This window comes from Monodelphis domestica, chromosome 6 (assembly GCF_027887165.1).
Source record: "Monodelphis domestica isolate mMonDom1 chromosome 6, mMonDom1.pri, whole genome shotgun sequence".
Taxonomy (NCBI): domain Eukaryota; kingdom Metazoa; phylum Chordata; class Mammalia; order Didelphimorphia; family Didelphidae; genus Monodelphis; species Monodelphis domestica.
The window spans coordinates 65,568,514-65,585,243 of record NC_077232.1 but is presented as its reverse complement, the minus strand read 5'-3'; the positions used below and the strand labels follow the sequence as shown (position 1 = coordinate 65,585,243).

Here is a 16,730-nt window from a genome sequence, read left to right as displayed (position 1 = left end):
ATCATGTAGTTGCGGTAGCCTGACTCCAAGGAAAGGAGAATACCCGACTGTGCAACCAGTACATCACCAGAGCAATGGGCATGGATGGACAAGGTCTACCATGCAAATCAAATGGTCACTTGTCCTAGGATGGGGAATGAGGAGGAAAGGAAAGTTCTAGCCCTGAAAAAGCTATTTCTGCCTATGCCTCAAATGCACTCTTTGTTGTTGCTGTTCAGTCATTTCACTTGTGTCCAACCCTTAATGACTTCATGGACCATTATCCGTGGGATTTTCTTGACAAAGATATTAGAGTGCTTTGCCATTTTCTTTTCCAGAAGCAAAAAGTGATTTCCCAAACAGCTAGGAAGTTTCTGAGGCTGGATTTGAACTCTTGCCTTCTCAACTCTAAGCCTAGCACTCTGTCCATTACATCAAACCCTAGTTTCTATCAAACCTAAGTTCAAGTGCCATCTCGTACAGGCAGCTCTTCCTGATCCTCCTACCTTCCCCACCAAGAAAACAATCAACCAATGAAATATTTTGCATTTCTTTTGCCTGTATTTTATCTAGTCTTATATGTATATATGTATTGCCTCTCCAATAGAATGTTAGTTTCTTGAGAGGAGATTGTTTCATTTTCACCTTTGTTTCTCCCATGCAATGGTTGTTGATCAACTAGTTGATTTACAAATGGATTCCAGGAGCAATTTGCTGCTTACAGAGTCTATTAATTAGCCAGGGCTAGCAGCATGACAGAATGTCAAAAGAAACATTAGAATAACAGTTCCTAAGAGGCTGTAAGAATCCTGTGCCAGAATACAACAAATGGTTGGGCCAAACAAGGAATGAACATTCTGATAGGCTACATTGGGCCATGAGAATTTTAAGCCCATTAGTGTATACTTGAACCCCACTCTCCTGACTTGCTCCAACTCTAATCAACTGTAAAATTCCTTAGATTATCACCACCCCTTTAAACTTCCATGGAAACCAGGTCTGGGCTTCATATCTCTATTGGTCACCATTTTCTTCCTCAGCTGCCCTCTTCATTAAGCTCATAGAATTTGCAAGGAAGTAAACACAGTCCCAAAGATTACCAGGAGTTCAGATGCCCTGTCTAACACAAAGCTCAGCCTAAGAACCAGGACTGAAGGTCTTAGGCAAGTAGCCTGGCTAGGGAGGCAAAGAAACCTATGGGAGAACTTGAAGGAATCTTGGAGGTCATATAGTTCAACCCATACCTGACCAAGAATCCTTTCAACAATATTCCCAGTGATTGGTCATTCAATCTTTACTTGAAGACCTGGTCTCCCAAGAACATCTATTCTAGTTTTGGAAAACTAAGATTGTTAGGAATTAGTTATAATGGGCCAGAATCTGCCTCTCTACAATTTTCCCCCTTTGCTACTTCCCCCTTCCCCTAAAGTCAAGAAAGGCAAGTAGAATCCTCTTCTTCATAAAATACTAGCCTGAAACCTTTGTCTCATGTAAAAGATGAATGATTCTGGAAAGTCTGGCATTGTACAAAGAGATTTCCCACCCCATCATTACCACTACCAAGCCCAAAAGATACTACTCTATACCATTTGATGCTTCTCTATCTCATAAGTTATGAGAAATCTATTTCTTTGGTGGTAGAATGTTGTTGTTGCTGTTGTTCAGTCATTTTTCAGCCACGTCCAATACTTTATGACCCCATGTAGGGTTTTCTTGACAATGACACTGGAGTGGTTTGTCATTTCCTTTTCCAGACCATTTTACAGATTAGGAAACTGAGGTGAGCAGAATTCAATGATTTGTCCAAGACCACACAGCAAGTAAATGTCTGAGGCCAGATTTGAACTCAGGTCTTCCTAATTCCAGGTCCAGTACTCTATCTACTGTGCCACTTAGCTATTCATAATAAAAATAACTACACATTTGTTAACTGGATATATCAACTAAGTCTTCCATAGTATCCTCATCATTAAAATGGAAATAATAGTATTACCTACTGCCAAGAGTTGTGGTAACAGTAAAATGAGATAATATTTGTAAAGTGTTTTGCAAACCTTAAAGTGCCGTTTAGATGCTATTTTTTTATTATTCAAGTTTCAAAAATATTTTATATGTTGTCATCTTTGTGCTTCACAAAAGTCTTGTGAGGTTTTACAGGAAATAAAACTGAGGCGGAGAGAGGTTACATGACTTGCCTAAGGTCACATGGTTAGGAAGTATATGATACTGGATTTGAACTCAGATCTTCCTGCTTCCAAGTCCAGCACTATATCCACTGTACCATATCCCTGCCTTAAATAGGAATAATTGTAATTCCTGCTCTGTTAGCTAACATTTATAGAGCTTTAAAGTTGGCAAAATGCTTGGCATGCTTTAACTAATTTGGTCTTCACAGCAATCTGGTGAGGAAGGTACAAGTATATCCCCATTTTACAGATGAGAAAATTGAGGTTGAAACATATTCCTGTTCCCACAACTAATAAGTGTCTGAGAATGGAATTGAAACTAAGGCATTCTGCAATTGATACAGGACACCATGTGGTCCCTCTGGATTCCTCACCACAAGACTGGGAAGATACATGTGTTAGGTCTTTCTAGCTCTGAATCTATTCTCCTATGATAGAATGAGGGAATATACTGGAAAGGGTGATGCAAATGATTTAGCCACATTATAAACAATGTCATCTTTTCTTTTATGAATTAAGCTGCAAGCCATCATGCACAGATTAATTATCTAGATGCTTGAAGGAAAAGGGGGTGGGTGGAATATAAAGATTTAGAGCTTCAAAGAAAAAATGTGTCTGAAAATAAATCTGGGAATGTCCCACCTCTTCTCTGCATCAGAGAATAGTGACTTTCAGTATGACTTTCTCCGAGATTTTTTTTGAGGGGGAAGGGGTATTTAATCAAATGTGAAGCATTTCTTAGGGTAACAGCATACTATTAGCATTGTCCTTAAAATGTTCATAATGCTTGGAAGAGAAAAAGAGATCTCAGAAATCATAGGAATATTGATTTAGAGCTGGAAGGGAATTTAGATTTCTCATATTACAAATAAGGAGACTGAAGAAGAGGTTAAATGATTTGTTCAATGCCATAAGACTAGTAAGCATCTGAGCTTTGATTTGAATCCATCTCTACCTGGCTCTAGGCTAGTTAGTGCCCAAGACATTATACCACACTGCCTGCACAGTGATTCCAAAACTCCCTTCTGAAAGCACACAAGACCATTTTTCATCATATTATCACACCTAAAACAGACAAGGGATATTCAAGACTTCGCAAGGATCCTTGAAGTCTGGTGTTAACTGAGAGGGATACTGAAGTATGTCTATAAATAACAGATATAGGCATATTCTCTGAAGTTAGAGAATGTTCATATGAGAGACAGATAGATGAATGAATGATTAGATAGATAGATAGATAGATAGATAGATAGATAGATAGATAGATAGATAGATGGATAGATGGATAGATGATAGATAGATAGATAGATAGATGGATAGATGATAGATAGATAGATCAATGGATGGATAGATGGATAGATGATAGATAGATAGATAGATAGATAGATAGATAGGTCAATGGATGGATAGATGGATAGATGAGAGAGAGAGAGATGGATCAATGGATGGATAGATAGATAGATAGATAGATAGATAGATAGATAGATAGATAGATGGATCAATGGATGGATAGATGATAGATAGATAGATAGATAGATAGATAGATAGATAGATAGATGGATGGATGAATCAATGGATTGATAGATGATAGATAGATAGATAGATAGATAGATAGATAGATAGATAGATAGATAGATAGAAAGATAGATAGATAGATAGATAGATAGATAGATAGATAGATAGATAGTTAGACAGAATAAGTTGACAGAGTATTTATTAAGCACTCAGTAAGTGTTGATTAGGGAGCAGGCTGAAGTGGAGGAAACAGTTTAAGTCCCCTGCAAAATAAGGCAAAAGCTGACCTATCAGAGCTAAGGAACTCAGAGCTGGATGGTATGGAGGTAATGGTTCAAGAAGAAAAGCTATGGTGTAGGTAATGTTGAAGTTGGAGCTCTGAGATGGACTGAGAAAGAAGGTGCATAAGCTCCAGGTATGACTTATTGTCTTCTAGGACTCAATTCCCCTATCCAGAAGACTATCTCCTCTCCCTCTCTGTATCTCTCCCATTTTCTTGGTCCCACACTCCCATCACTCCCCAGGATCTCATCCAATTTACTAAGAGGGTTTACCAGTAACTCTGTAGAAGCAGGTCTCTCCCATTTGGTTTAGGAGTGGAGAGTGGGAGATAGGCTGGTAGATTAAAGGAGCAAGAAGTATAAAAGGCAGAGCAGGAAAAACAAAATGGGGTGGCAAAGAAAAAGTTTCAGGTTAGAGGGATAGGAATAAAAGTCCCCTCACTGCTTCACAGTGGAAAGAGAAGAAATGTAATATCCATCTTTCTTAAGAGAATACAAATGATATCTCAGAAATAGCAGGATAGAGATCATTCCCACCTTCATTTCATGCATGAAGGAAAGAGCCAAGAGAGGAGAAAAGACCATCCCTAACTTAGCCAGAAAGTTAATGAACAAAAGAGATTAGAACCCAGGTTGCCTGATTCCCAGTCCCTGGGGTTTCCCAAAGTTTTCCTTTTCAACTTTAGATCCCTCCTCCATATAGCAAGTTCCAAATGGAGTGAATATATGACTAGTGTAAAGGTTTTCATTAGAAACCACACTAGCAAAAATATCTGTAGAGTGACCACTAGACCCAAATCCTATGAGAGTCCAGGACCCAAAGGCAGCCCAGGTGGGGGTCTTCTGTGGGACTCTTGGCTTAACTCTACCCCATGGAAAGATCACCTCCAAAATACCAATGCTTAGGATTATGACAGTGCCTTCTGATGTGAGGTCATCCATTTTTCCTGGAGTATTGAGTATGGCAGATGAGAGCCATGAGTAATTCCTCCTAAAACAAACATCTGTCTTACTCATCTTATTTCATTACTTCTTATATCTCACTCTCTTCCATCTCCAATGAAGAAAATAAGCTTAAATGGAAACAGGGAGGACTGGGGTGAGACATCAAGAAGGACTTGTTGATTGGGTGAATGATGGCACACTTGAGACGGTGTCTAGAAGAAGACAGAGCATCTCTGGACCCTGAACTTTTTCAGAGGGAGAGAAAACAACCTCCCAAACTAGTTTTCGTACAGAGCTTCCCAGAGGCGGGAGATTGACATATTTGCTCTTAGGATGGTGTTTCAGCCATTAAGATTCTATGAGTCAATAACTTATTCTCCTGTATTTTGTATGTACGCACTACTAATTTTTAGCCAGACTACAGTTTATCTCACAACAAAGTAGCTTGTATCTATCTAATATCCTGCTTGAAAAACTAAATCACACAGGATATTAGAACTCTGAAGTGGTGGCCAAGCTTTTAGTGTTCTGACTCACATGTTATAGACTAACATTACTGTTGGCAAGCATGCCCCACAGCCTTGCCCTTCGCTTGCTCACCCAGCTCCATTAGTGCCCTAGGCTCATCATTCACAGAGAGTAATTAGGCCTGTGGTTTCCAGAGACAAGAGAATAAATTGCTGAAAACATAACTCGGACATAGTCAACACACCAGCTCCTTAACTGCAGCCTTCCATGCCTACATTTTATTTGTCAGTGAGGCTTGGGTGTACCTTGCTTTCCTCAGTAGCTGTGCCCCTATAAATCTATGTGTGAAAAGAATTTGTATACACACCCATAAGCCCACCCAGAAAAGCTAAGCTAGGTTCAAAGTGTTCTGTGGGTTCACATTCACTCAAACCTATATCTTGTGAGCCCCAACCAATATATTTATTTTATTAGTCAACAAGAAGGCATAATTATTGAAAGAGAAGATATTTGTTTGTAAAAATGGATGGGGGGGAGCAATAGAACTTTTCGCCCACAAACCTGGGCACTATGTGTGTGTGTGTGTGTGTGTGTGTGTGTGTGTGTGTGTGTGTGTTGGAAGACTAGATATGCCCAGGAAATATATGTGAAGGAGCACACACATAAGGAACATTTGTGGCTAAAGCATACATATGGAGTAGCAATCCATTCTTCCAGTGCTAAGTCACCAATGTCTTCTGGTGACGCCATGCTGCTTTTGTTGTCATGTTGCCCTCTTATTGAGTGTGCTTCTTGCTAGACCAACTTCCTTCTAGGTATTCTATCCTGTTGAGTTTCTGTTGCTTTCCTCTGTTGCCATGCTTCTATTACTTTCTTACTATTCCATTCCAATGGTGCTATTTCCCCACAGGAGCGGGAGTAGACTCTGTCATCTCTCTTGTAAGATAACTCAGAGCCTATGGTTCATCCCATCTCATGAGAGAGGCAAATCCTTCACATACCCAATCACTGGACTATGAAAACTCTCAAAGGCTTATCTTTCCATAAGGAGATCAATCAGTTCCCAATGTATTAGCTATATGATATGATTTTCACCATCAGTTTCATAGTTTTAACTTTTGTGGGTTAAATAGTTTTAAAGCTAGCCAAAAGGCTAATTAGAGCCCTCAGACATTTGTCTATCCTTGAACCTTTTCCTCTTGCTAGCAAGATCCAAAGCCTTGTCCCAAGACTCTTTCTGACTTATAGTTAGAAAATCCTTAAGCCCCAGTTTAATTCATAATTGCTGATCTGTGTGCCCTCAAATCATCTCAAGGGCAGCCTTTCCAAAAACCAAATCAAGTCAACAAGCGCTTATTAAATGTTTACTGTGTGCCAGGCACTGTATTAAGGGCTAGGGATCTAATGAAAGTTGAAAGGGAAGGTCCCTAATCTCAAGGAGCTCCTAGTCCAATAAGGAAGACAACATGCAAAAAACCATATCTATACTAACAAAGTCAAGTCTATCAGTTTGACTCCCATGGTTGAGCCATCCTACTTGTAAATAAAATACCACTTCCTCACTGGTTTGCATTATCATAGAGTTGCTTTCTAGAATCATTGAACTGGAAGGGGCCATTAGAAACAATCTCGTCCAATGCCTTCACTACAAAGAGGAAGAAACTGAGTCTCAGAAAGGTTCTCACTTGCTCAAGGTCACCTAGAAAGTTAGTGCCAAAGCTGGCCCTCTATCTAATCAGGACTTTTCCACTGACTGCAGATATGTCTTCCTTATTGGAATTCTTCAGAAGCCCAAGCCCTGCCAGTCAGGCTCTAAGACTGATATTTTCTAAAACTCCCTCAGGACACAAGTCACTAGTCAAGACTAAGCCAGTTGTACTCCACCCTGCACTCCTCATCTCTGGAAAGTGAGACCAGGATTCCAAACTAAAACATAATATCAGTCACATCTTGGTAGGATTATTCTGTAAGGACAGGCTTAGTGCCACATCTACTACCATTTGGCTACCTATTTATCCTAGCTTGCCCTGAGGTTCCTAAAATATTAGACAGTACCCAGGCGACCTAGGTAGAGGGCTATTCACATTTCTGATGCTATGGGGCTTTCGGTGCTAGAAGGGACTTTGGAAACTACCTAGTCCGACATCCCAGGAAATGCAAGAATCCTTCCTGCAGCAGCCCCCTAGCTTATACTTGGATCCTTCCAGGAACAAGGAATACAATCTGAAAGGATATATTCACTACTGCATCCTATCTCATCCTGGGACTCTCCCCTATGCAGTTATTATTCTGTCCATGAAAGGTAGGGCATTACCATCCGGCCTCAGGGATTCTTAAAACTGATTTCAAAAGGACTTTAGCCATCCTCAAACACAGCCCCCTCATTTTACAAAGTAGGAAAATGAAGCTGGGACAGAAGGGGTTTGTCTAAGATCACTCTGTTAGCTAGAGAGCAATGGAGTCTGGGATGCTCTCTGAGTCTTCATCCTAAGCCAGTGCTCTTCCCACTCTACTCCACTGCCTCTCAGGCATGAGATTTTTAAGTGAGAAACATTCTTCCAATGGCCTTTAGAATGAATGACCATCATTTCTTCTGGCTCAACATTCTCAACAAGACAGGGGTTCTGCCTAACTCTCTGGTTCTCTCTACCAAATAAATCTTTGCCTTCCTTTCGGAGAAATTATTTAAACCAATCAGGATTCTGTCTTAATCTTTCCCCTAACCAAAGGGGTTTGCATGTGTCTCCCAAAAGTGTACTACAGTATCTGATATAAAACTAAAGAAAGTACTATTTCCTCATCCCAATGCAGTCATCAATCAATCAATGAGCAATAATTATACACCTCCTCAAACATTCATTATATACTTATACATACAATCATATACCTACATTGGCATTAATTAGGCACCTACACAGTGCCAAACACTCTACTAAACAGTGGAGTATTGAAAGAGTCCCTGCCCTCATGGAGTTAATGTTCTACAGGGGTAGAAATCATACACGCAATTTTTATTGTTCAATCATTTCAGTCATGTCCTGTTCTTCCTGACCCCATTAGAGTTTTCTTGGCAAAGATACTGGAGTGGTTTGCCATTTCCTTCTCCATCTCATTTTACAGATGAGGAAACTGAGGGAAACAACTTAAGTGACTTGCTCAGGGTCACACAGAACTAAGTATCTAAGGTGAGATTTGAACCCATACTTATTATATACACATTGAAATGTGCACAAAAGATATACATACAGAATAAATGTCTAGTAAATTTTGTGGGAGAAGACAGTTGCAGCTGGAGGGATCAGGAAGGGGCTCATATATGAGGCTATTTGGGCTGAACTTTGAAGAGAGCCAGAGGTTCTAAAAGAAGGAAACAAGGAAGGGAGGCCTTCCAGGCAGGGGAGACATCTGTTCAACTCACAGCACTAGGAGATGGAATGTCAATAGCCATGAAAAGCTACAAGATTTTTTGATCAAAGGATAGAGTGTATTTAAGGGAATTTCTCTACGATAAGTCTGAAAAGGCAGGTTTGAATTAAGTTGTGAAGGGTTTAGGCTACCAAGCAGGAGAATTGGCATTTTATCCCCAAAACAATAGAGAGCCATGGACATTTGTTCAACAGAGAAGTAACATGATCCAACCAGGTGCTTTAGGAATTTCACTTTGGTATTGTGGGGAAGGAAGACTAGAAAGAGAAAAGAACTGAGACAGAAGGATCAATTAGGAAGTCATCCTCAAAATAATTAGCAGAAGGGCCACCCAGGTGGAGATGCATTCCACTTATTGGTGTCGTCTCACCTTAGAGGCATCAGAAGGTGGCACTGACCAGGGGCTGGTAAAACTCAAGCTTGGCCACTCTTTTAAGTCAAAGAATAAAAGTCAGAGAATCCTAGAAGCTCAGATATAGAGGAGACCTTGGAAACTGCCTTTCTACAGCACCCCCTAAAGCTGGTTATCTAGCTTCTGCTTGGATTCCCTCCAATGACATGGAACTCTCTACCTTCTGGGTCAGTCTGTTTTATTGCTGGACAACTCTGCTCACTAGGAATTTTTTCCTGAATTGAATACAAAAATCTGCCTACTTTTAACATCTACTCATCTGTGTGGATCTTGCCTCAGGGGAGGGGGGCTAAGCAAAACAATCCTAATCATCTTTTTGTTTCCCTCCACAGGACAAATCTTTCAAATGTATGAAGACAATGATCATGTCTTCTCTTCTCCAGGTCAAATGTCCTCATGTGACAAATCTAGTCATCATCCATCACTATTATCATTATTCTCTTCTCATCCAAGAGACTTCTCAATGGGGATAATGTGGTATAGAAGAAAGAACACTAGGGAGAAGCTAGATAACTCAGTGGAAGAGAGCCATACCTAGAGATAGGAGACCCTGGATTTAAATTTGACCCCAGACACTTCCTAGCTATGTGACCCTGGGCAAGTCACTTAACCCCCATTATCTAGCCCTTACCACTCTTCTGCCTTGAAACCTTGTAATATATTAATCATATTAATATATATAAAATAAAATTACTATAATGCATTAATAGTAATAAATATGAATTAAGAGTATACATAATTATTAAGTAATACATTAATAGTAATATACATATATATATACATATAAGACTGAAACTAGGGTTAAGAAAAAGAAAAAGAAAGAACACCAACTTGGGGATCAAAAAACCAGGAATCCAGTCCTGATCCTGCCATTAAGTCACTGGTATAAGTCAGGTCAATTCTCTTCACCTCAGTTTCCCCATTAGTGAAATTAAGGTCTTAGATTACTGATTCTCTTCAGATCTGACATCTCATGATCTCTGATGGGGTGACAATTCTAGGCAAGGCATGGGAGGTTATCAAAGACATTATCCTCCATTTAAAAAAGGAAAAAAAATGTCAAATCATTGCCTCCCTCCACTCCATTTTAGTGAGATCACCTCCTGTTTTCTTGCAGATTTCATTTTGGGAGATGGAATGAGAGAAAGGGTTTTTACTGGCATTGCAGCTTAAACAGCAGAAAAATATCTAGTTATCTAATTGGCAGTTACTGTCTGCACATTTCACCGCATGCTTAGAAAATAGCAATGCAGCAGAAAGCAAACCGACCACAGTTCAAGAGAGCACATATGCAAGCTATTATCTGACCGAGAAATAGTCTCATATTCAAATGCACTGAGACCATCACTGTACAACTCTAAAACATCTCCCTGATGGTGGCACAGAGAAAGGGCTCTGTGAAGAGAACAAGGCTCCATCCCTTTAATGAAGGCACTGGCTTTCCCTGGAGGTCTCTGGTTACGGGGTCTGTCCTCTCAGATCCAGTTGAAGAGAATTCATTTGCGAAACCAATTTAATGCTCTTTCTAGAACACAAATACATGCCATGACATTTAAAAAAATAATTTGAATGGATTTCCCATTTTCCTAACACTAAAGTGAGATAGGAAGTCTTGCCTCTGAAACATCCTGGTTTGTGTGGCCCTGAGAAAGATATCTAACCACTGAGCATTCGAGAGTATCTCTGAGAATCAAAATTGAAGATAAGGGGCTGACCTGCATTGATTAAAAAAAAAAAGAGTATCTCCCTCTAGGAGTTCCATATGCCAATGAAATCAAAGATCCAGTCTTATCTCTTAATTTTAAACATGTTTTTGAGAGGATTCAGAACTCAAATTTTAGAAAGATGAACAGTAAAAATGTCTTTATATATAATTAGAAAAATAAAGCATTCTTGAGACAGAAAAATAAATAAACAAAAGGACTTTCTGTGTAATAGATGTAACAAATGGGTCTTCGTTTTATAAATGAAGAAATCGGGTCTCAGAGAAAAAGATAGGAAAAGAAGGAAAAGAAAATCGAGTCTCAGAGAGGAAAAATCTACAGTATGAGAGCTAGGACTCATATCCAAGTCTATAGTTATGCATACATTCACTCATTTATAGCACTATGAAAAGTACAAGGGAAGATGCCCAAAGCAATCATCATATTAGCTGACATTATAAATCAAAAAGCTTCTCATAGAAAGTCTCAACTAATTCTTTTTTCTTTTTTTTTTTAAACCCTTACCTTCTGTCTTAGAAATAGTATCAGTTCCAAGGCAGAAGAGTGGTAAGGGCTAGGCAATTTGGGGTTAAGTGAATTGCTCAGGGTCACACAGTTAGAAGTGTCTAAGGACAGATTTGAACCCAGGACCTGCCATCTCTAAGCCTGACTCTCTATCCACTGAGTCATCTAGCTGCCCCTGTTTCTTTTGATTTTCATAATAATGCTCTGAGATGTGTCATTGTTATACCCATTTTATGGATAAGGAAATAGAGACTGGAAGAGATTAAATACATGCCATTCCCAAGGTTGCATAGAGCCAATCATTGTTGGAGTCGGGAACCTATAGATGCTATAAATTCGAATTCAGAATCAGATTTAAAACCAAAAGAGGCATCTGAGACCACTGAGTCCAAATTCCTCATTTTCTAAAAGAAATCAAAGAAAGAGAAATTGATCTGTCCAAGGATACACAGATTATTAAGTATCAGAGCTGGACTTTATGCTGAGCTCCTCTGCCTGCCAATTCAGTGTCCTTTCTTCAGTAACGAAGTTGGATAAGATAAGGTCTCTGCCCTCAGGGAGTTTAGAGTCTAATAAAGAAATGGCAAACTATTGCAGTATCTTTGCCAAGAAATCCCCAAATTTCCCCCAATTGTGACCCCAAAAAGGTCACAAAGAATTGGGTAAAACTGAACAAAAGTGATACAATACAAATGTGGGTCTTCATACTCCTTACCCATAAACCCTTTAAATTTCATGCAGAACCAGCTCCACACTCATTCTCCTCAGATTCACCCAACACCCCAGGGCCCTGGCATGATTTACAGGCCAGCCTCAGCCAGAGACCCACAAAACCAGAAACTACAGGGAATTTTACTGTGGTGTTAAAACTACCTGCAGAGGGCTTGCCCCCTTTGCACTTAAACCTCTGGCTGCCAAGAGTGCCCCATGACACTGCCCTCATTGGACCTGCCTGTCCCAGGAGAGTATGCCCTGCTCTAGGCTTCTTCTTCACCCCCCCCCCTTTCCTAAAGCTAGAGTTTTTAGTTTTGTTTGTTTTTGAGGAAGCATGATGTACTGTCTGGGGGAGTCTGAGGACCTGGGTTCAGATCTCTGTCATTTGTTACCAAGTGAAACTGGGTGAGTACTTTGGATTGATTATGCCTCATTTTCCTCATCTATAAAAATGAGGTGAATAAACTAGATGCCCTCTGAGGTCCCTTCTGGTTCTAGACTTAGGAGCCTATGTGGTCCCTTATCCCTCTAATTCTATGATATTATACGTACAAGCATCCCTGGGAAAGATTACCACCAAATTAACTTCATTGATTTCACCATCTCCCTAGGACACAGCTGGTCTTTGTATTTAAAATCCAAACACTTCCCTTTGGGAAAGTATGTCATTAGTTGTCAGTCCCTGGCATTGACTGGATAGAGCCCTAGACCTAGAACAGGAAAATCAGAATTCTATATACTTGTTGTGTGACCCTGGGCAAGTCACTTAACTTCTGCCTGCCATTTTAAAAAATATTTATTTATTTATAAATATTTTTTCATCATATAAAAAATAGGGATAATAATAGTAACCATATCCTTGCATTTTGAGTTTCATATGAAATAATATTTGTAAAGTACTTGTCTAGAACATAGCAAGAATCATATAAATGTTAACTTTTATATTATATGATCAGTAGCTATTTACTCTGTCTTCTCTGTCTGTCTCTGTCTCTATCTGTCTCTCTCTCTGTCTCTCTGTTTCTCTCCCTTTCTCTCTCTCTCTCTCTCTGTCTCCCTCTCTCTGTGTCTCTGTTTCTCTGTCTCCCTTTCTTTCTCTGTCTCTGTCTGTCTTTCTCTGACAATCTCTGTCTCTCCCTTTTTCTGTCTGTCTCTCTCTCTCTGTGTCTCTTCATTTCTTCATTTCTCTGTGTGTGTCTCTGTCTGTCTTTCTGCCTCTCTGTCTGTCTCTCTCCCTTTCCCTTTCCCTCTCTCTCTCTCTCTCTCTCTCTCTCTCTCTCTCTCTCTCTCTCTCTCTCTCTCTCTCTCTCTCTCTCTCTCTTGCTCTCTCTCTCTCTCCTCTCTCTCTCTCTCTCTCTCTCTCTCTCTCTCTCTCTCTCTTGCTCTCTCTCTCTCTCCCTTTCTCCGTCTCTGTCTCTGTCTGTCTATCTCTCTCCCTTTCTCTCTGTCTGTCTGTCTCTCTCTCTTCCTCTCTTCCTTTCCCTGTCTCTCTCTCCCCTATACACACACATACACACTGTGGGGTTGACACACACAGTTATTTGTTTATTTGTTTCTCCAGGGCAACACCCTACCTGAAGGTCTTGAGTCCAAATAGCCTAGACTATGGAGAGGATTCCCAACTAGAATGGGCACAACAAGACAACATTTTTCTTTTCATATTAAAGGGAACAATGAAGCTGCTGAGGAAAATCCTGTTCCAGTGAAACAGAGCAGAAAGAAGTCAATTATGCTCCATTAATTATTTACCAGCTGACAATAACCATGGTGTTATTCCCTGTGAATGAAACCTGGGAAGCCAAGAGCCAGAGGAAAGAAGCCGACCAGCAGTCATTGTCCCCTCACAATACTGTATCAAGTTCAATAAATTAACCCCTTGGACATCCCAGAAAAAAGAAACTAGCGTTTTTCGATGAGCAGGGCATTCTCACATCTCCCCACCATCACCAGCGCCACCACCAAAGGGATGTAGTTGTTGGGTTAGTGCTGCCTCAGATCCTGTTCACCCTCCTTTTTCTAAAGAATAAATTAAATGAGGGACTATAAGCTGATCCCAGACTTGAAAGCATTTGGTAGTCATAAATCAGCCCCCATTCCCATATCTGTCACCTTTCTCCACCCTCACTATGAAGAATGGACCTTTAATACTCAAGGGGAATATTTTAATATTGATTTTAAAGGCTTTCCCCCCCACAAAAGCCATATTAATATTTGTTGCTATTGTTCAGTTGTTTTTCAGTCGTGTCTGATTCTTTATGACCCCATTTGAGATTTTCTTGGCAAAAATATTGGAGTACTTTGCCATTTCCTTCTCCAAATCACTTTATAGATGGGGAAACTAAGGCAAATAGTGACTTGTCCAGGGTCACATATCTAGTAAGTATCCAAGGCCAGATTTGAACTCAGGAAGATGAGTCTCACTCTAGGCTCGGCATTCTATCCACTGTACCACCTATTGTAATCCCAATAACATATGCATATTATCTGGTGGATCATTTTACCTTCAGAGTGAGTTCCACTAGATTGTGAAATCCTTGAGGGCAAAGACCTATCTTTTGGCTCCTCAAGAGTACAGAGCTGGTCCCCTCCATTCTCCATCCTCATGGCCTCAACAAGCATCCGTGCAGGTCCTCTGCTTCTATACTCCTGGGACTAGACCCCATAGACCAGTATCCCCTTGGCCATATCAGCTGGACTATATGATTTTAGATCAGGAAAAGAGCTAAGGCCAACCCTCTCATTTTACAGATGTGTAAACCAATGCCTAGAGGAGTCAGGGATGAATTGCCCTCTCTAGGCAGTAAGTGGCTCAGCTGGGAAGAGCTCCATAGCCAAAGCAAGCATTGAAATGGTCCTTGAAAAGGGTTAAGACTAGATGTTTGCACATGATCTAATGAAGAGAACATCGTTCCCAGAGTCAGAACGCTTGGATTCAATGCCTCCCCTCCTTTTGGAGGTCTCTGAGCCCCACATCCAAGATGCCCGAGCTCCCATCTTTTGCCTCTTTTTGTATCCCCATAAGGGAGGAAGGAAGAAAGGAAGGAAGGAAAGAAGGAAGGAAGGAAGGAAGGAAAGAAGGAAGGAAGGAAGGAAAGAAGGAAGGAAGGAAGGAAGGAAGGAAGGAAGGAAGGAAGGAAGGAAGGAAGGAAGGAAGGAAGGAAGGAAGAGCAAAGAAGTGGAAGGAAGAGCAAAGAAGTGGAAGGAAGAGCAAAGAAGTCCAGGTAAGAAATGGAAGAGGTTAGAATTGTTTAAACAGCGCAGAATCTAAATAATCTCCATCTTATTCCTTACACATCAATTGGTAACCAGTCTTCAAAGCCCAGTAATGAACTAGAGCATCCCTTCCCAAGCACACACTGCTGGGGAACAAAGTCAAGGCCCTCAAAGCTAAAGCTATCACAAGCTCTTTTCTTTGAAAAACCTAGAAAATCCTCTTTTCTTCTCTCCCTGTCTGTTGGGGTGGGAAGGTTTGGGAATGAATCTCCCCATGTCAGGGATATTTTTCTGAAAGAATGTCAAATGAGTGGTAAGTCCAAACCAGTCCAGGGATACACACCCACACATGCACATATACATGGCACTCTACCCAGATCTTGTGACTCTAAGCCAATGAGCATAACCAATGAAAGGGAAGCATCAGTTCAGACAAATATCTAAACAAGGTTACAGATAACCAATGGAGAAGAAGTGTGAAATGTAATTGGAGAATAGAGAATGGAGAATCAGAATCATGGAATTTTAAGCTGTTAGGAACTTTGGACAGCACTGGGAAGATTGTTTACAGAAAAGGAGACACCTTTTCACTTTCTATCTTAATTTACCTAATCTCAAGTATCTATCTTTATCTACCTAAATAAATAAATTGGTGCTGATTTATTTGACTTTAAGTGATCCCAAGCATCCTCCTTCTCCTTCCTTTCCCTTCCATTCTTTCCTTTTTCAGAGACAGAAGACTTGCCAAGCTAATTTAGCCCAAGAGTGGAGGAAGATAAACTCTTCAGACTATTATAATGACGATGATAGAATGAGGCTCCAGAGAACTCAGAACCCTTTATATTCATGACCCTATTTTTTCCTCTCAACATTCTCAAGAGACAGAAATGTTTTCCCCATTTCCCAAACAAGGAAACTGAGGTGCTGAGAAGTTAAGTAATTCCTACTTGAGTCTTCTACGGAAGCTTTCTGGAGATAAACTCCAATTCTCCATAACCCTATTCTGGTTCTTGCTTCCTGGAACCTGACAATGCCTAGGAATGGTCATCTCTGATTCAAAATCTTAAGGCTGGTGTAGTGTTCAAGATGGGGATAAGGAGGAGAAAGGGTGATTCAGAGACTGTCTATTAGTTCTTAAGGACTGTCATAGCACTTACCCCTGCCCTTGCAATGGAATAGAGTCCAGATGACTAACCCCTGGGAATGCCATCATGTTTATCCCAATCTGGAGCAGAGCCTGGTCACAACTGTCTGGTCCCTGTAAGGAAAAGAGAACATGAATATTGGTGATGGCATGGACCAGAAGCACAGAACCAGGTCAAGAAATCAGTAATATTAATCATTAGGGACTTTAGAGACTATA

The 16,730-nt window shown here is 40.3% G+C and overlaps 1 protein-coding gene across 1 annotated transcript in view; it reads right to left on the bottom strand.

The window, feature by feature from the left end:
* The window catches only part of INSC (INSC spindle orientation adaptor protein), a 172,361-nt gene that overhangs the window by 108,950 nt on the left and 46,681 nt on the right, over positions 1-16,730 (bottom strand). The window contains exon 2 of the mRNA XM_007497036.3: positions 16,525-16,625. Coding sequence (XP_007497098.2) covers positions 16,525-16,580 — 56 coding nt within the window. The 5' untranslated portion in view covers positions 16,581-16,625. The remainder of the gene's footprint in view (positions 1-16,524; positions 16,626-16,730) is intronic.